Source organism: Phaseolus vulgaris, chromosome 1 (genome assembly GCF_000499845.2).
Source record: "Phaseolus vulgaris cultivar G19833 chromosome 1, P. vulgaris v2.0, whole genome shotgun sequence".
In the NCBI taxonomy this organism is placed as follows: domain Eukaryota; kingdom Viridiplantae; phylum Streptophyta; class Magnoliopsida; order Fabales; family Fabaceae; genus Phaseolus; species Phaseolus vulgaris.
In genome coordinates, this window is record NC_023759.2 from 6,465,632 (window position 1) to 6,486,080 (window position 20,449).

Genomic DNA, 20,449 nt, shown 5'->3' on the forward strand with positions numbered 1-20,449 from the left:
TATAATTTTTTGTTTTTAATACATTAAAAATTATTTTAAATTTTTAATAAAATTAATGATAAACAACACGAAGTTAATGGTGAATGTTTCAGCGGAGGAAGGTGGTGTCATTCTTTTGGTATGAGTCAAATTCAATATGTAAATCCATGGTTATAATTAATTCTCATAAAATTTATTAAAAACTTATTCATGTGATATAATTAAAAGTGATACAATGATTTTTATTTTTTTTTGTCATTCTTAAATATGTCCTAGTAGTAATTGTATTTGCAGATCATTTTTTTCAATTACCTACTTCAAACGAAAAACATTTGTCATATTTTTTCAAAAATTTGATAAATTGGTATTTTTTTTGTTTTACCACAGTGTGAGAGGTCTCGTGAGGAGCTAAAAAGAAGAAACATTTTACTGATAGATAATATATAACAGAAGTGTTGAGAATGCACTACCTTTACAATCTTGCGTAGGACAACTTGCTTTGGTAATGTTCTGATACATTGGACCTCAGAACAGTGATATTTAGGTCTTTTCACAGTACAGTTGCATGCAAGGTACTACCACAGTATACTACTTAAGGTTTAACGAAAATGGTGTTTCAACAAATTAATATATTCACACCCAACTTTAGGTATATTTTCAGTTTTTAAATTTTAAATTATATTTATTTAGTCTTTTAAAATTAAAAATATTGATATTTAGTTTGTGTAATGAGAAAAGTCTGTTTAGTTTTTATATTAAAAATTTACATTGTGGACAAAAGAAGAACTTGTAAAAACCTTCATTTACTTTGTCTTCTAAAAGCAAGTTCTCCCATTTTCCCAATAAAAAACACTTTCAAATGTTAGTTTAAAGCTCTTTAAATAAGAAATAAATTCAAATGTTAATTTGTGACCATTTAATTTAAACACATCTAAATTTGCATTCTAAACTTACAAAATCAAATGATAAACTAAAGTCCAAAGTCAAATATTGCAACATACATATTTATTTATCAATATCCCAACAAACAAGAAGTAAGTTGAGAAACATTACAAAAGTATGAATAATAAGGTCTTAACTTGAATAAATAAATACAGTAATATCATGAATAAAATATTCAAAATCCCAGACAAGAAATAGTATTCCTGACTAGAGGATTCCATGCTTACAATTTACAACACATTTAAATGAAATCATGCTCAAGACTGGTAAATGTAAGGATGTTGTTACTGTTGAGTCAGTACAGACTCATAAAAAAGATCAAACCAATCAATTTTATGATTATCAATCCAAAACAAAGAAAGTAGTTTCATATGACCTACAATAGTTGTATAGCCTTCAAGTTCAAAAACTTGTTTGGACTGACATACACTGATCTTTTACATAATATAGATATCTCAAAGCAACTTCAACAAGGGGTAAGCCAAGAAAAATGGGCTTATTCCCTTGATTTTTTTTTTGTATGAAAAATTATGTTACAAAACTATCAATATAATGTCATATCACATGTATGTAGCTATAATGAAAACCAAATCTAGTAGTTGTGGAGAGGCTAGATGCACGAGACCATCAAAATGAAAACTAATAGCAATCTTAATGATGTACAAAACAATCATCCATGGCTGGCAATTGATGCAAACAGAAACAGCTCTTTTAGAACAGATGATTGATTGCCTTGGACTCATAGAATAGCCTCTATGTAGCTGTTGGGATGTTTGTTTCAAAAAAGTTTCCTTCAAATTCTCATCTTAGGAGAATTTTCGGGTGATGAATCAGAATCAGATTTCTCTAGCTCCTCATCAATCATGATCTCTATTGCCCTGCAGCTCAAACTACAAAATGCTTTTTCACCTCTGCAGGATATTAAAGGAAGTCAATATTAGAGTCATTCTGTCTATCATGGGGAACTTCAATTCAAAATAAAAGAGTTGCAATAGTGTTAATCTACCTATAGATGTAAATGTCTTTCCCCTCTTCCAACTTCTTGTTACAATGGTGACAGAAACTTAAGAAGTCTTCAGAAGAAGGAAAGTGGTTTGGAGCATACATGCTGTTAACACTGAAAAGAGACAATTCTTTTCCCTCCTCTCCATTCTTGTTATGTTTTTTAAAATCAGTTGCATGAGTTTCCAAAATGAAGTCACAGAAAATATGAGTTGTTTTAGGATTAGGACCGTGGGATATCACACAGGTGTAATCCTCGGAGAGTTCAATCTCACTAGCTGATAGAGACTTAATAAATTCATTAGAAGATACTGCAGCCACAGGGTTTGAATTTAATGCAGCAGGTAGCAAAATTTGTGTGTTATCATGGCTTCCTCCAATAAAATGAGGAGGACAGCACTTATGTTTCAAAGCAAGATTCTCAGGGTCAGAATCAATGTTGGGACAAGTTAAACCAGACAGATTTCTAATTGGACTGCAAGAGTCCAATGAAACAGACACAGCTTTCTCAAAGGACTCATGTTGTGGTGGGGCCTCTCCAATCTCAAAAAGAACAGTGGACTCATCCTTGGGGAAGATGTAACCATTTTGAGCACAATGGATCCTGCAAGAACCTTTGGGTAAGGACTTAGAAGCATAAGCAGACTCCATGTCCATATAGGGTTTACAATTTGGGGCTTTAGTAATTATTTGGGGACAGAGAGTAGTCTTCTTGCTCTCTGAGGCTTGGAGAATTTTTTGAGAGAACTTAGAACATTCTTCCAAAGAATCTATAATACTTAGACCTACTTTGGCACAGTCCCAGCTCCTTTGTTGTCCCTCATTGGACAATGAACTTGGGGTTCTAAAGGGGTTACTTAGATTTGAAAAGAATGAAACATCTAGTGGGGAAGTGGGGCTCTTAACTGAATCAGAATCCAATAAGCCCTTAGGACCCATACCCACAAACAGAAGAGGGGCATTGAAAATTGAGTTGCTTTTGGCATTGCTCCCCAAAGCATGAGACTCAAAATTGGCTTCAGAGATTGTCATCTTGCAGACCTGGTGTTGATCTTTCTGGATTGACCTGGTTCTCTTCCTCAGCATTATCTCAGAAAACCAACTGAAACCAATACAGATTTCATCACATCACAGATTGAAAAAAAATTCAATCTCCAAAACCCAGAGACAGTTTAATTTCAACCAATCTAACCAAACACACCCATTTTCATCCGAGAAAACATTTACAATTTGATTGCATGTCACACAGATGAAAACAAAAGGCAAAGTCATGCAATCACAGAAAAAAAAAATCCACTTCAATGCATCAACCCCAAATGCAAAAGGTGAAAAATAAAAGAAGTACCTTTTTAGAGCCGCTCCAAACCCTTCTTATGCTCATTCATTTCAGAGAAAAGAGTGATAGAAAAAATAAATAAAAACCACAAAAACATTAAACTACAGTAGAACCCCACATAGTACAACCAACATTAAACCTCAAAAAAAAACAAACCAGTGCAACCAATAACAACAAAAGGGATCCACAGTACCACATAAAGAACCCAGAAAATTCAAACATAAAAAAAGAGTAAAGAGAAGCCAGAAATCAACAATGGAAGAAGAACCCCACCTGGGTTTTCTCTCTATATGCTCTAGAACCTTCAGGGAGATAATGGTGCAGAGAGAAGAACTCCAAATGCGGTAATAAAATGAGAAAGTTTGTGTGAAACTTGTGTAATGCAGAGCAGAGTACTGTGTATCTGTACTATCACACACACTCTTTCTCTCTCTTTGCGCGTTACTTTGTGTGCCGTGTCACACACAAAATTGCTACTTTCACTTCGATTGTGACAAATGTTTACCCATTTTGGTGCCACGTAACCCCAAAAGCACACTCCTTCTTACATTTCAGATACAAAAAAGTAAAAAGTACTTCTCTCTGTTCTTAAATGGCACCAAGTTTAAATTACTTTCCTATCCCATTTTTAGATGCCAAAATATTTTCTGTACGTTACATTGGGAATTGCAATTAATTCATTCATTAAATAATTAATAAACTCTCATTCATTAAACAAACACTACTACTAATATATAATATAACTTATTTACTAAAATAAACATTTTTTAACTATTTCGAGTATGAGTTATTTATCACCATCAATAATACTAAAATAATATCACATTTTTCTTTCACCAACCCTTTGAAACGCTCTAGTTGCAAAATCAGTTGAATGTAATAATAATAATATAATATACATTTTAAACCCAAAATACATAATTTTTATATAATATTATAATTTACAGTAACTAATCGTTAAATGTGTTAATTATTTTTATTTGAATAAACGAATTAAACTGCAAGTAGTATTAATTTTAAAAACTATTGAAATTTTGATTTATAGTTAAAATAAAATGGACAGCTTAGAATAGAAAAGTGACTAAAATTAAATCTAGATTAAATTTTAAATAGTTGAATAAAAAAAACCAATTAAGTATGTGTGAAGTATATATTTAAAGGAAATAAATAAAAATATCAAAATACTTCTATTTCATGTTGAAATTGGATATAACTTTTTTTGTGTTTTTATTAGTCTTTCAAGGTTTTATACAGCAATTACAAAACATAATAATTTTTATTTTAAAAAATGATTATGATATTTTTATTTGTTATAATAAATTTACTTTACTATTACTGCTATTATTATTGTTATTATTAATATGGTTGAGATGTTAAATTAACCAGTTGCCGAGCATGCACGAAACCAGACATTGAAGGAACAAAGTTAACCTAACCATGGTTAACTGCTTTACCAAGGGCTAACCAGGGGTTCAACTTTTGTTTTCGTGTCTTTAAGGTGCTCTGTCTATGTTGTCGTTTTCTGTGTGACCCAGCTTTTTATGACTTTGTACTCATACACACAATCAACACACACCGTCCACCTGTACCATCCAAAAACCATCACAACCATCAACGGCTCACACATCAAGATTCTTTTACACTGAAAGTATTTTTCTTTCTTTCAAATTAAAAAAATTACTCATTTAGTTGTTACATTTAAAACCACCAATTTCTCTATACAAGCACATTTTTAATTTTGCATATATTTTTCTCATTTTTTGTCGTCTAGGCTTGTATAAGACCGTTTGTAAAGAAAAGAGAAATAAAATTTAAAAGTGTTTGATGAGAAAACAAAATATAAAATAAATAATAAATAGGTAAAATAAAAATAAATGGGAAATAGCATTGGATGGTCTCCTCATTTTTTGAATTATTTTCTTTCTTTCTCTACCTCTATCACTAAATCACACAAAAAGCTTCTATAAATTATATTATAATATTATTCCAATAAAATATTTTAACATATCCGGTTCTATATTAAAAATTTAATTTACTAAATAAAAAAAATCACAATCCCTCATTTTAATAATTACTTAATACAAATATTGTAGAAGTTTAAAATTTGAATTTGTTCGTTAGGGAGATGGACCTATAGAACTATTGAATGATTTTATCTTCTTCCTTCCTTTGGGCAGGTTGCTAGAGCTTCACTACGAGCCTTCTGACCTCGATGCTACTCCTTCAGATCTCGGTCTCTCATTCTCGGATGAATGTCAAATGGAAGAGGTACCTGTAGAAGGCACTCCGACACTCAAGTAAGCAAAAAAAGGTATTAGACACTAAGGGGTGTACAGTGATAATGACATACCTTTGTTCTTGGAATGTGTGTTATTTCTATTATTTTAATAGATTTACCTTATTGGCTGAAATGTATCATACTTAGGAGCGCATTACATAGTTTTTAATGGTGGTTTATTTTTACTGACCTTGATTTGAGCGTTAATGGATTGTCGGTCTGCACGGTCGCGCAGGTCTCGGTCAGCTTAGTCAAAAAGATCAAGTTGTAGCAATGACCGGTCGGTCCATACCAGTACAGAATCAGAAAAATAAATTTTAGAAAAAAATATATTGAATTAAAAAATATTAAAGAATAAGTTTGTTGAAGGAGAGAATAAGGTTTGTTTTACTTTTATTGTGTGGTGGGGCATGGCATTGCGGTTAACCGACCACGATATTTAAAAATTTTGTTGTGTTTTTTATGTTGGCTTTAGGGAGTGAGTTGTGCACGTGTTATTAAATGAGTGGCTTGAGAGATTCACTTTGCTTTCTTTTATCTCTCTCCTTTCTTTTTACTTTCGTGTTCGTCAATTAGTCAACAAAAGTTTCTTAGCACTTACTTTATTCTTTTCATTTTTCATATATCTTTAATTCGTTTTTGCACTCTTTACTCATGTGCTGTTCCAATTTTTGAGTTAAAAGGAAAAGCATTCAATTCTCTTCTCACATACCTTTCAATTAATATTAAGAAATTAATTTTTCTAGTCTTTCTTCAAGAATTTATCTTGAATTAATTCAAAATATTAATTCACCATGTAGTTAATAGTATTAAACTTGTCTATTGATGAGAGATATTTATTAGTGAGACATTTTTATTTTTAAAATACTCTTTAATTATTTTTCATCATTAATGTATTTATTGGTTTAGCTTTTATTGACTATATTTGTGAAATGTAAACTTTTTTAATATTTAAGGATGATCCAAAGTATCAAAAGTATCGGTGTGAAGATGCAATATTCTCTTACTACAATAAAATTATTAAATAAAAATTAATTTTAAAGACAAAAAATAATTAGTTGTTATAGTGATTAAATTAGAGATATTTTAAAAATTAAAAAAAATTATTAATTTCTAAATTAATTTCTATTATTGATAAATAGTTTCTAAATTGGTATCTAATTAGCTACCAAGATTTTAACTATCAATTATTTAGATTCTAAATTTGGTAGCAAGTTTTCTTTAGAGACAACAAATAATTAGTCACTATATTGATTAAATTAGATATTAGTTTAGAGACTAAACATATTGATATCTAATGTAATTTCTATTATTAATAAAATATTATAAAATGTTTTCTAAATTCGTATTTAAATTAGCTAGCAAAGTTTTAGCTAGTAATATTTTAGATTATAAATTAGTCTCTAAAAGGTTAATAGAGACTAATTTATAACATAAGTAGTTGGTAGCTAAAACCTTGGTAGCTAATAGTTAGATACCAATTTAGAAACAACTTTATAAATTTTTATTAATAATAGAAACTATTTTAGATACCAACAATTTTATAGTTTATGAAATGGTCTCTAATTTAGTCAATATAGTGACTAATTATTTTGGTCTCCAAATTTAGTTTTTATTTAATGATTTTCTAGTAGTGAAATTATTTTCATTCAAGTTTATGGTATCGTTAATTTTCTTTAAAAGTTTATGGTATCGTTAATTTTCTTTAAATTTTTATTACAATGTATGTTAAATTGGATTAAAATTTTATAATAAGTATAAGCATTTTCTAGTCTTATGGTTTAAATAACATTTGTGATGTTGTCGTTTTTAATTATTCTCAAGAAATAAATGTATTTAAATTTCACGTGTTGTTTTGATGGACAATTAAATTAAAGAATAACTTTTTGCTTATTTTCTTCTCTTGAAAGTCGAAAGCTCTTAAAGAGTAAAGGAGTGTTTTATTTTCACAATTTTGAGCATTACAGACTATTAGGTCTAATTTTTGGCCTAATGAAAAACAATTGATGCACCTTGCAAGAAATACTAATGTGTGTTTGTGGTTGTGAATAAATTTTCAAGAATGATCCATTTTATTCCATTTCACAAATTTGATGATACAAGCCATATTACAAATCTCTTCTTCAACAAAGTTCCTCGTTTGCATGAGCTTTTTAAAAGCATAGTATCTAATAGATATTCAAAGTTCTTAAGTAACTTTTGGAGAATCTTATGGGAAAATTTAGAATTAAACCTATATTTTCTACTACTTGGTATCCTCAAACTAATGATAAAACAAAAGTGGTGAATAGAACTTTGTCTCAACAATTGAGATATATGATTTTTGAAAACCCAAGATATAATAGAGTGGTCAACACCACAACTTTCCATTCTCTTTTTGAGGTTATATATGATTTTTTTTTCCATTAACACTTCTTGACCTTATACCTCTTCCTAACTTTGACTTCATGTTGTTTAAGGATGTTTTGAAAAATCTAAATTTGTGAAAGATTGCACACTAAAATTAAAACCCAAATTGAAAAGAATATTGGTCAATATGCTAGACATGCAAATTAAGGAAGAAAGGAAGCATCATTAAGTCTACCGATTGATCTTAAGAGGTGAATGTGATGGCAAAGTGATGTTGATTAGCTTGGTTGTGCATCCTCTAATGGGTACAACAAAGGGTGTCTTGAAGCTATTGAAGTACTTAGTGGCAGAACTTGAGAGAGGAATATCATAAACAATTTGGAAGGGTGACATTCTAAGGGCAGAGTGGTGGCTAATAGTGTATTATTACTAAGCCCAATAAAGAAGGTGGAACCATGTTCATTCTTGGTTAATGGTGAAACATCTAAGGTGGGTTTCTAAACTACGATTTATAGCCTCTATTTAGCCATCCATTTATTGGTGATAAACGATGTTGTTGTTTAACTATGTGGCATATGCTTTTAATAGCTCATTTCGAAAGGAAGTAAGAAAAATAAAGTCACTAAAGGTGAAAGTTTTGGGGTTTCCATGACTATGTGTGTTACACTGCAAAGTGGTTCACTGGATCTCTAGCAAAGTACATGGAGGGGAGGCCTATGAAGTGTGTAATTTTAGTAAGGAGTTTTTAAAACTTTAAAACACATTACAGCTTTGAATATTCACTTGCCAAATGGTAACAAATTGATTAGTGAGTACTAAGGTTTTGTGAAAATCTTCCCAAATCTTATATTAAAATATGTGTTATATCTGCCAAAATTCACATTCAATTTTATTTCACTGCACAAATTAGTTTATCAACATGCTTGCAAGTTGGTTTTTCATAGTAGCACCTATGTTATGAAAACAAAATCTGATAGGAGATGATTGGTTCAATTTAGGCTAAGAATGGTTTGTACTAGCTACAAGTTTCCATCATTGTGTTCAATCTTATGAGTAATGTTGAGACCCTAGACGATATAACATTTGTAGCCCATCCAGACGATCTAACCTATGTATCCCATCCAGATTTTCTAATCCTAGTAGACTCTTTAAGAAATTTTTTCTTATAACAAATACCTGGACTGAAAATATATGCATATACATGCATTTATTATTTGAACAATCTAATGTGTGTTATGCTAGCTGAAGGACAACTAGACCATCCAATGGTACTACTAGTTTCAATGACATACAATCTAATTTTCTTTTATATGTTTATATTTGCTTAAACTTTGTCCTATATAAACAAGTCGTAATAGCAAAATGTTTCCCTAATATATTATATGACAATTATTTTAAATATTCAGTTATATCTTCAAACATTAAAATTCAAGTATGGAAGAATTTCTATATTAAATTTCTAATCAAGCATATGTCAAGGAAAACATAGAAGATTCCATGTTGATGACAAAGATCAAACTGAAATCAAATATTAGCAAAAAGGTTGTTGCAACGGTCATCTGAAGAAGCTTGTATAACAAAAATACTACATTAAATTAATTCTATCTTCTAATGTTTAACTAATGTTAAATGTTATTTGTGGGTGTGTGAAACCATTATAATTTTTCATATGTGAAGTAAACCTAGTCATCTGAAGATGTTCTCTCTGTGAGAGTTGTTCTTATTCTTTTCTGTGAGAGGTCTTAATCTTAGGAGGGAGTTTAAAACAATATAATAAAGAGTGGATTGTGTAGCGGATAACCAGGAGTGATTTGTGTACTTGTTATAACTAGGAGTGGTTGATATCCTTGTTGTAATTAATTTACTTTATTAGTGGAACCTTTTTAGTAGTTTTCTCAGGGGTGAACTAAATGTAGTTTGTGTATTTAAGTGAACCAATATAATGTTGTGTTGTTTGTCCAATTGGTGGTCTAGTATGGTTCTTTATGAAGAGTGTTTGAGGCTTTATTCAACTCCCCCTTCTAGAGTCAATTATTCCAACAAGTAATGTTTTTGTAATTCCTGATAATGCATTATTCCACTATAAGTTAGGACATTTATCCAATTATCGAGGTTAGAAATTGTTGTAAGATTAACCTTACATTTCTTTCAATAAAAGTGTTGTTTGTGATTCTTGTCATGCCTCTAGGAAAAAAAGATTTTTTTCCCCTTTAAGTAACAATAAATTATCTTCCCCTTTCGATTACATCTTGATATTTAGGGGCCATTTTCAAAACCTAACATCCACAAGTGCAAATATTTTCTATTCTTGATGCTCATTATAGTTCCAATTTCCCCATCATTAATTCTCATTATCCTACACCAATGTCTCCCTTACATCCCAAATCCACTAGAATCAGTAAACCTTTCCCATTTTCTTAATTACCATTGCCCAACTTTACAAGCCAAATGCTCATTTAATCACTCTATTAACACTTATTTCTCTTTCACAAATTGCAACCTCATCTTAAATCCTACACCACATCCATTTCTTTTAAAACAGAACCTCGACACTATGAAGATGCTTGTACTAACCCTTAATGGATTCAAGCTCTGAACCATGAACTCAATGCTTTATACAGAATGACACTTGGCATATTGTTGAAATGTCACATGATGATGCAATTCTAGCTTCATTGCATGCGCCTAGTAGTTTCTTCAAGTTATTTTGAATTTGTTTATCATGAATGGAGTAGGAGATGCAGCATAAAACATGGAGAAATGAAGTATTGAAAATGGTTGGGAGATGGAATTTGGGGTTTGAATTCCTAGTAAGGTTAGGCCAACACTTATAAGAAATTCTATAAGAGTTTAGTAAGAAGATTACTCTAGAAAGAGCTTAAAAACAAGAAGAGGCACCAATGATTTTGGCAGCATAACATTTCTTATTCCAAGTTGAAAATTACATAAGAAAGCACTCTTATTTATAGTGCTTTCGACACTTAAACTTGCGTCACAAGCTTTTAAAATTCTCCACACTCACACAATGACATGTGGCACTAGTAACTTGTGAAGCAAGCTTTATAATCTTTTCCATTCATACAATGACATGTGGAAAGGATAGCTTGCAGCCCAAGCTTCAAAATACTCTCTAGTGAGAAGTGGATAAGTGGCAAAAAAGACTTTAAGAACAAGGAAAAGTGGCACCTACTTGGTGCTTCACATGTAGCGCCTTTTGTGGCACATTTTTGGAGTCTTGCAAGCTTCATAGGTGGACGTCTAGTATGGATTTTGGGTATAAGGCCCAAAGCTCAAAATTTTATGTTACTTGGTCCAAAACAAATTCCTTAACTACTTTGTATAATTTTTATAAATAGAGGTCTCGAATTCTTGACGCTCCAAGAGCTCAAGATTAATCTTTTCAAACTCCTGGTAAACTCTTTATCAATTCTCTAATACAGTGACCTCTTTATTTTTAACTGCATTCTCTTAAATGGATTTCCATCACCTAGGATCAAGCCTGTTGGTTATAAATGGGCTTACAAACTCATAAAAACATTTTGATGGGAGCATAACTAGATATAAGGTCATGTTGGTTGCTAAAGGATACAATTAGGTTGAAACGGATTGTTTTTTTCTATAGTTTCTCACCTATGACTAAGATGTCTACCAATGAAATGCTCTTTGCCTTGGAAAATGTTTATTGTTAACATTTACATTAAGTTTATATGGATAGTGTCTTCGTACATGGTGAACTCAAGAAAGATGTTTATATGGAAATTCCTATAGGGATCATTGTTTGTAAATAGAATTAGGTCTACAAACTTGTTAAATTCGTATATTGGCTCAAGCAAGCAAGTTGAAATGGTTTGAGAAACTAAGTTCCACACTTGCTCTATTCAGCTACACACAAGCACATGTAGATTTTTCTTTGTTTGTTAAATTTAATTATGCCTTATTCACATCTTTAACTATCTATGTTGATGATGTTCTCTTGGTTGACAATGATCTAAATGAGTTTTCTTTCGTAAAAATCATCTTCATTCCAAGTTTGGCATCAAAGATCTTGGGGATTTGGAGTTTTTCTTGGGCTTGGAAATTTCCCAGTCCAGTAGTGATATCTCCCTAAGTTAAAGAAAATACTACATGGACCTCTTATTTTATACCAAGTTCATTGGTTGTAGGTCTCACTCTACTCCTATGGATTCCATTTAGAAATTAACCTTTGACACAAGACAATTGTATCATGACATTGTTGGTTATCACAAACTTATTGGTAGACTTTTACACCTCACCACTAAAAGGCCTGAAATTACAATTGTGGTGGCTCAACCAAGTCAATTCTTGAATGCTCTTATGGATCATCATTTACAAGCAACTTGGAGAGTTATTTGGTACCTGAAACGTGCTTCTAGACATGGATTGTTCTTCTCAACATCTTCTGCTATCACCTTATAGGGCTATACTGATGTAGATTTAAAAGTCATTGTCATACCCTTTTTTATGTGTTTTGTTATGGATGGACTCAAGGAAAAAAGTATTTTTGAATAGTGCAATATGAAAGTCATTTTTTGCATAAAAAAATTTCAGATTGTGTAATTCAGAAGGTACTTTTGAATTATACAGTTTGGATGTCAAAAAATGACTTCGTGTATTATGCAATCTAGAAGACATTCCTGAATTATACAATTCAAAAGTTTCTTTATTAAGAAATAACTTATGGAAATCTGAAGAAAAAAAAATCATGTAAAAAATTACTTTCAAATTTCACAATTCAAAAGTAAAAAAAAAAATATTTATAAGTCAAAAAAATGTGAGGATTTCCATATTTATGAGGGTGCAAAAGTAAATTATGGGGTGCAAAAACAATCCCTTACAAAAATTTATCTAAAAAAAGATAGATTACTGGACTTGAAAGTCTTTGAGCCACTTTTGGGCCTAGAGGTATCCAACCCAACATGAGGGTGAGGCGATGTACATACGAGTGGGATAGTGTATGGTGTTTCTTCTTGCACCCTTACATTTTCAAAATACCCAAATTACCCTTGAAAGTTTTGGATAGTTCTGCAATAGAAATGTTCCTTAAAAAAAGAAGCTTATAGAATAGAAAAAAAAAAAAAAAAAAAAAAAAACCATTCCATGTTGAAACACATTTTTTAACTAACTTCCCCAAAATGATAAATCCAGAATTTAAAAAATATATTTTAAAAATGATTATGGAATTTTCTTTCTGGTTTCTGGTAATAGGTTATGGAATTTTGTACCCTACCTAATAGAATGTAATGTGTATTACTCCACCAAAAACGTACTAAAATCATGAATAAAGGAAAAGAATCTCACCCTCCCTATTTGCTCTCATTGTAGAGAAGAAAAAAGAGGGTGGTGAATTTAAGAATGCAGTAAGAAAAATGTAGAAGTGTAGGAAGAAATGGAAGAACCACCGGAAGAACCATCACAGTCGCAAGAGTCATGGCAAGATCACCACACTTGGATAACGTTACGTCTCCTCAATTCTACATCCCCACAATTCAAACTTTTCTGTTCTCTTTCTTTCAATCTTTAACATCTATCACGTTTTTCAGAACACAAGACATTCTCAGGGAAAAGCTGATCACAGAGGACAGTTTCTCATGGAAATTATCCACCAAAGGCGCCTCACAAGGTGAACCTGGTTATGAGAAGGGAGAAGAATTGAGATACGTTGGTGGGGTTGACATTAGCTTTTCAAAGGATGATCCATCAAAGGCATGTGGCACCCTTGTGGTGTTGGACTTCCACACTCTCCAACTTCTCTATCAGGACTTCTCTTTTGTCACTCTTCAAGTCCCTTATGTGCCTGGCTTCCTTGCATTTAGAGAGGTTCTTTTTCTTTTCTTTCTATTTGATGATTTTGAAATATGACCAAAAAATTTGTTTTTTATTTTATTTTATGATGAGTCATGATGATGCTATATGTAGATGAGATTGAATTGAACCCAATGGGGTCAGGTTAGTGGTGGAGGGTTTGACTAGTTTGTACAAGGTTATTAGTCCAAACCCCATAAATCCATTTGAACCTCTTTAAATGCTGGTTTTTACTATTTTTAAGGAGGTTTGTGACTTTTGTTATGTCTAGGCAAGATAAGATCACAAATAAATGCATCAGAACCTCTTTGAATAAGATAGAGTCTCGAATTTGGCATGTTGCAGATTTGAACCCCACTTATCTTTATGGAATGAGGTAAATGTAGGCTCCTCTTTGAGCTTGGAGATTCTCCTATCTTAGATTTGGGCACCGTCTCCCTCTCTAAATTTTGTTTACCAGAAAATAAATGCATTAGAAGAAAAAAGGTTGGGGTTGTATTTATGGTAGAAAGAAGATAGATTCTCCATTGGTGTTCTTGGGCATGCATGAGGGAGACCAGTAGAATTTTCTCAGTAAGGAGATTAAATCAGATAGCAGGTAGGTAGCTTGGCTTCTTAGAGACATAGGGAGACTGAGAAAATTATAGGAGAAACAATTGAGAAAGATCCAGAAGTTTATAATTTAACTATATACATGATTTACAATAGAACATTATGTAGTCCACTCTACCTCGTGAGAAAGGGCTTCTTTGTTGTTTTACTAGTTTCCAAAATGTCTGTTTCAGCTATTATATTGATTGCTCCTATAATTTTAGGCCCCAGTTCTTCAACAGCTTCTAGAGAAAATGAAAAGGAGTGATAATCCTTTCTACCCTCAGGTAATGTTTATTACATCAAGAAAAATACATATGAATTTGGTACCTTTTGAAACTTGCTCGTTTTATTTTACTCAGTACTCACATTGCTGGTGCCAATCTTATTAGCTGCACTAAAAACTCAGATATGCAGAACTTTAACAGATTGGTAATTATTTTGGAGTTTTATAGCAATCTATGATGTTTTTGTACCTAAGTTTCATCACCTGAATAGGTTATTTGATGGTTGTTGACAGCTGTTAATGGTTGATGGAAATGGAATACTTCATCCCAGAGGCAAGTACATTTTACAAACGAATATTATGCATTCCCGATATAAGAGTCGTGCACAAGATTTTTTTATTCAATAGTTTTTTCCTTTTCTTAAAAATGTCATTTAGAAGAATTTATTAGCTTTTATGAATATGATATTTACAAAGGTACTCTTTTCATTAAGTTTTTGTCGGAAATAGAAATCTAACAGCTTTCATGTGAGGAATATTTTCTTATATTTTACTGGTCTGTTATGTTAAACTAAAGAGTATTGAACCAATCATTTTCCATACTTAATATAATGGTTGGCTGTTGTTTTAATATTTGATCAATTTGTAACATTGAATAGCAATTGATGTTGGTATAACTGAAATCTGGCAAAAGCCAGTAAGTGCTAGACTTCACTCACAATAAAAACACTCCCATTGACGAACCATTTCTGGCTACACTTTATATCCATCCCAGCCAAAGAACTTTTATGACTCAACTTCCAATGTTAGTTGGAACTATCTTCTGAGAAAGTTGAAGTCATTTTAAGTTCTTCTGATGAATATGTTGTAATTTATTTAATATAACATGTAAATTTTGGTTTGCCACCTGTGTTCAACAGAGAAATTTTCTAAGCCTTTAACTTTTGCAGGTTTTGGGCTGGCCTGTCATATTGGAGTTGAGACCAATCTCCCAACAATTGGGATTGGAAAGAATGTTAGTTATTTTTGGCTTGCTAACTGTATCACTTACTGATCTCTCATCTCATGCGTCCCTGTACCGATTACCCTTCAATAGATTTTGACTTGTTTCTCTATTTATTCATAGATTCTGTAGTTATTTTTTATAGTTAAGAACAAGAAATACTGAATAAGTTCCTGAATTCTTTAGCTGTATATGTTCCAGTTGCATCATGTGGATGGTCTTACTCATTCAACAGTGAGAAAACTTCTTGGAGCTGAAGAAAACTCTTCAAAAGATTTTATTAATTTGGTGGGTGATTCTGGGCGTATATGGGGAGTGGTAAGAACTTGAACTAATGGTACCCTACTTATCATTATTTTTTATAATAAGGATGTGCTGATAATCATATGCCATTTCAAAAAGGCTTTATCATACTCACGAAGAGCAATTTGTTACATGTTATCATGCATAACTTACAAAAACTGCTAACTCCAACTGTGTTTTATAACTTACAAAAGCTGTTAAGTCCAAGCTCTAACTTTTTATTTTCTTGCTACACTTGTGTCCAGGCCATGAGATCTACACAGGGATCCATAAAGCCAATATTTATATCAATTGGTCACATGATATCACTTCAGACTGCCATTACGATAGTTCAAAAGACCTGCAAGTTTCGTGTGCCTGAGCCAATTAGACAGGTGAAACTATCTTCCATTTGAAAGCATTGATGCCTGCTTAATCTTAAATAGATGTATAATACATACTTCTCTTGTCACAATGAAATTAAAGATAGAATACACGAACCAGACCTGTAAAGGAATTATTTCTGCCTTTTGCTTTTAATCATTTATCTTCTATAAAGCTAATATTGACTCTTTTATGGAATTTGTTGTTGGCTTATTGTAATAGACCACTTTGTACTTTAGGATTTACTTGAAATTTGCAGCTTATATGTTATAGCCCCAAGATATAGTATATTTTTTTCATCTTGGGATGCACTTCTTGTTCTCCTGCACTTGGTTGAACTCAATCTTCTCTCACAATTATTATGTTGGCAATGCATTAAATGTTTCTGTATCTCGTTTATTAATAATTTATTAAAAAAGTTCATGGTGGCAGATGCTTGTTATAGCTAGACTAATTTACCAATTCCCCATTTGCTGCTTAACACTTTGATTAGATAATTTACTTGGCTATGCTTTTCATCATACATCTTCTGCTAGAAACATTTTGTTCATAAAAGAACCAATAAATCACCGGTTGTATTCCAGTTATTGGAAATCAAAAGTATCCAGTTCTTTACACCTCTGTTTGAAAGTGCAGGCTGACATAAGATCTAGAGACTACATTCGGAAGCTTGGAATGAATGGCAAAGTAACATAATTTCACTCATATGGTACATCATTGTCGACATTAAATTTTCTTTCCTCATTGCTCTTGAACAACTAAAGTGATTGCAGCACTTACTGGTTACTACTTACTACATGATATCATGAATTAAGTTCGACACTTGTACGGTATGTAGGTGGTCTTAGCAATGTTAATTTTCAAGTTCGAAGATGTAAATGAATAGACACAGAAGTTGAGTTATGATTATGCTTTCAAGCCATACTTGTACAGCCTTGAAATCGAATACATAAAAGTATCACCAAAGATTTCCAACTTTTGAATATACAGTACGGCCTTTTTTTTTTCTGGTGCCTCTTGCACTCACCTAATTCTCAGCATGGATCTTATTGTAGTGAGATTTTTGTACTTCTAAAATAATTTATAATTCTGTAGAACTTACATGGTTTTTCTTATTGATTTTCTTTTTAAACTGTAAATTTGTTTTGGGTTTAACTGTTTGTCCAGTTAAATAATGGAATAGATATGTGAGATGAGATGAAAATAACTGTTTGGTTGCAAGGGACACAAACAAACTTGATAGAACCATCACAATTCATCAAATAATTAGTGTTGAAATTTTCAATCTCTTGTACTTAAGGCCAAAATTGCATGTCTTTTCATTTGTGAAATGCATAAACCAATACAAAATGCTTATGTAATTTAGGATATCAGGATGAGTGACTGTAAGATTCATCATGCAACCAATCATGCTTCTAAAATATGTATGATATATCTTCTTTGTCCCATATTTCTTACAAAGTTTTTCCTTTTGAATCACAGTAAGTAGTGCTCATTTCTTTATGTTCTTCAAGTGTAAATTTCTTCAAAATCTCCTCCATTTTCTTTTGACAAATGAAAACTTCATGATGTTCTTGGTTGAACTGCATTCCAAGAAAGAAGGACGCTAAACTGAGATTTCCCCCTTAAACACCATCGTCATCTCTTGGCTATCTTCACAAGACAAGGATTGAGTTGTTTCCTTTCAATGAAGGTGTTCCTTGAGGTCTTACAACTTCTGTGCGAATCAATTGCAACTTCTTGCCTTTGGAAAATGTTTTTTCTTTTGCTTGCTAAATTGTCAGGCTTGGCAATCTTAAATTTGATCCTCAAGCTTAGGGATATCAAGTGTCAACCTTTTCTCGCTTAACTGTAGCAAACCTTGATTTGATGGTGATAATACTCAAGCCTCTTGTTCCAAATTTTGGCGAGATATTACTTGAGTGAGAAAATTGTTTGCTCCTCCTCAAATGGGTCTAGAGCAAAACTTTTCCCTTTATTTTCACCTTGAAGATATCTTGATTGGCTGCATTTTTAATCAATCAATATTTATCTTTAATAACAACTTTAAAATCCTAGTTCAGTAAGTTGACCAACACCTAATAAATTTTGGTCAATTTCATGAAAAAAAAGAACATCAGAAATAAGTTGTGTCAGCACAACTTATGATTAGTATCGCATTTCCTGAAATTGATATATAATCACCATTGCCAATTCTGACTTTGGTAACATTGGTTGCCCTTAAATCTTGAAGAGTGCCTTGTCAAAGGTCATGTGATTGGCGCACCACTACCAATCAATCAACTTTCACTTGATTAACGGCTAAAGAAACAAGTGACCACAAAGGCTTCTTCCTCTTGATTAACAATCTAAGCCCCTTCACCATGGTGATTTTTGTTGTGGAAAATCACAGTTTCTTGTCCCATTTGGTTGCACTTGCCGCAAACAAGTGGCCACAAACAGTTGGTCTTCCTCCTCTTGATTTACAATAGCCAATAATTGTTTTAGTATTTCTTGATTGTCTCAAAAAATTTCATCCTTTGCAACTCAAATTCCCTCACTAAATTAAGCACCAACATGTTTTGTGTTCTTTGATTTCCAGCATATCTCTCCTTCAGAAAATCCCAAATTTCTTTTGCTGATTTGAAAGTCATGATTCTTGTGAAGATGATCCGAGAAACACCAACAAAAAAGACACATCTTTGCTTTTGCCTTCCTTGTTTTTCTATCCTTGTTAGTTTTGATTTAGCCCATGGTAGGATTATGCAGCAGCGGAAGTATTTCCTAATCCTTTTCCACAACTTCCCAGAGAGCAAATGCCTGCAGGTAAGACTCCATTTTTACTGCTCAAAGGTGGTTTTCCCAATTATAGAAAGAGTAGTTTGGGAAAGATTTGCTTCAAAATCCATTCTACAGGTCTTCTAAGAAAAGGGTTCTTGATACCAATTGTTGGAACTGTGGTAGAAAAAATAAAATTGGGAAGAAGGGAAAATAGGATGTGTTGGAATATTTTGAGCTGAAAGCAAGAAATGTAACATTTACATTTATAGTTATTGAAAGAGAAAAAACATACTGATAAATTAAGTGATATAATGATCAATAACTAAATAGACTTGCTTCAAGTAGAAGTAGTAACTGACTGACTTGCTTCTCAAATAAAAGTGTCAGTCTCTTATGAATTTATTTACTTATCAAACTAAAACAGAAATATAAAGTAACATGCAATACATAAAGCAAATATTTAACTTGTGTTACTAAATTTTATGAAAAGGCAAGCCATAACGTAACATAAAGTTGCACCTTGGTTGTAAAGGACCCGTGGTCCTTTTCTTTTTCTTCTTTGATTCATCTCTTGGAACTTCTGGAACCATTTCTTACTTATCTTTTTCACAAATAGGTCTTAGTAGCTAGGAAGTAACTAAGAATGAAGCATTTTTAACTAATTAGAATTCGATTAAGAGGAAGTTTTTTTTTACTCTAAAATCTACGTATCCTTAATTCTTCAACTTAATATGTGAATATCTTATAGTTTTGCCAACTCTGTCTGTCAATAGAGAAATGTTATTCTCTCAACTAATTTATCTTTTTATTTGTGTTTTGATTGATATGGTGATGTTTCATTAGGTCCCTAGATATATTTGTGTATTTTGTGATGATGAAATTGAGAGATATATAAAGGTAGGAGAAGATTTGAAAATATGAATGTGGTCAATGTAAACTTTTGAGTTTGAGATGATTTGTGATATAGTTTTTATCTGATTAAGTATTGTACAACATAAAAACATATATTTTGTCGTTTTTAGTATTGCATTTTATAATTGTAATCCCTAGGATAAATAATAAATAAATAAGACCAAGAGAGTGTAAACTCCTACAACAAATGTGATGTGAGATTATTTTTGTGCATATCAAATTGTGTTTGATTGAGTTTTTAGGGCATCTGACCTTCAACAAATTGCTTGAAATTAATATGTTGTTTATTGTTGAACGTTCCAATTGATTTACATTTGTTATGTTGTTTGAGATATTGTGAAATTTGTTGTTTTAGCTATTTCTGCATAATTTGTCCAACAGATCTTAACCCAAAAGCAATGAACTAATTTCTTATTTAAATCCACCAAGCAAATTTATCATATTTTAAGATGGTATGCTATATTTGAGATATATTAATTGTATATAATTAGAAGTATTTATCTATATATGAAATTGGTATATGGATTGAAATGAGATTTGATGAATGGGTTGAAAGTGAAGAAATTGATATATGAATTGAAA

The 20,449-nt window shown here is 31.7% G+C and overlaps 2 protein-coding genes and 1 long non-coding RNA gene across 4 annotated transcripts; 2 read left to right on the forward strand and 1 right to left on the reverse strand.

Annotated features, from left to right (window-relative positions):
- The first annotated feature begins 366 nt into the window (after positions 1–366).
- Positions 367–5,889, forward strand: LOC137813383 (uncharacterized). The gene is made up of 2 exons (XR_011081422.1): positions 367–551; positions 5,437–5,889. It is a non-coding gene; the product is annotated as an uncharacterized lncRNA (long non-coding RNA).
- On the reverse strand, positions 968–3,818 carry LOC137813382 (FCS-Like Zinc finger 10-like). 2 transcript variants are annotated; one of them, XM_068615586.1, is made up of 3 exons: positions 3,533–3,818; positions 1,928–3,025; positions 968–1,832 (listed from the first exon to the last, which is right to left on the reverse strand). In XM_068615586.1, exons 2-3 carry the CDS (start codon positions 3,007–3,009, stop codon positions 1,715–1,717), a joined length of 1,200 nt encoding a protein of 399 aa, XP_068471687.1. In that variant the 5' UTR covers positions 3,010–3,025; positions 3,533–3,818; the 3' UTR covers positions 968–1,714. The 2 variants fall into 2 exon arrangements, with proteins under 2 accessions (XP_068471687.1, XP_068471688.1); XM_068615587.1 differs by having other exon boundaries at positions 3,269–3,702.
- Positions 5,890–13,115: 7,226 nt separating the features above from the next.
- On the forward strand, positions 13,116–17,198 carry LOC137813384 (uncharacterized). The gene is made up of 8 exons (XM_068615588.1): positions 13,116–13,361; positions 13,448–13,724; positions 14,525–14,587; positions 14,821–14,860; positions 15,477–15,541; positions 15,731–15,847; positions 16,078–16,206; positions 16,832–17,198. The coding sequence occupies exons 1-8, from the start codon at positions 13,294–13,296 to the stop codon at positions 16,889–16,891; spliced, it is 819 nt and encodes a 272-aa protein (XP_068471689.1). The 5' UTR covers positions 13,116–13,293; the 3' UTR covers positions 16,892–17,198.
- Positions 17,199–20,449: the final 3,251 nt, after the last annotated feature.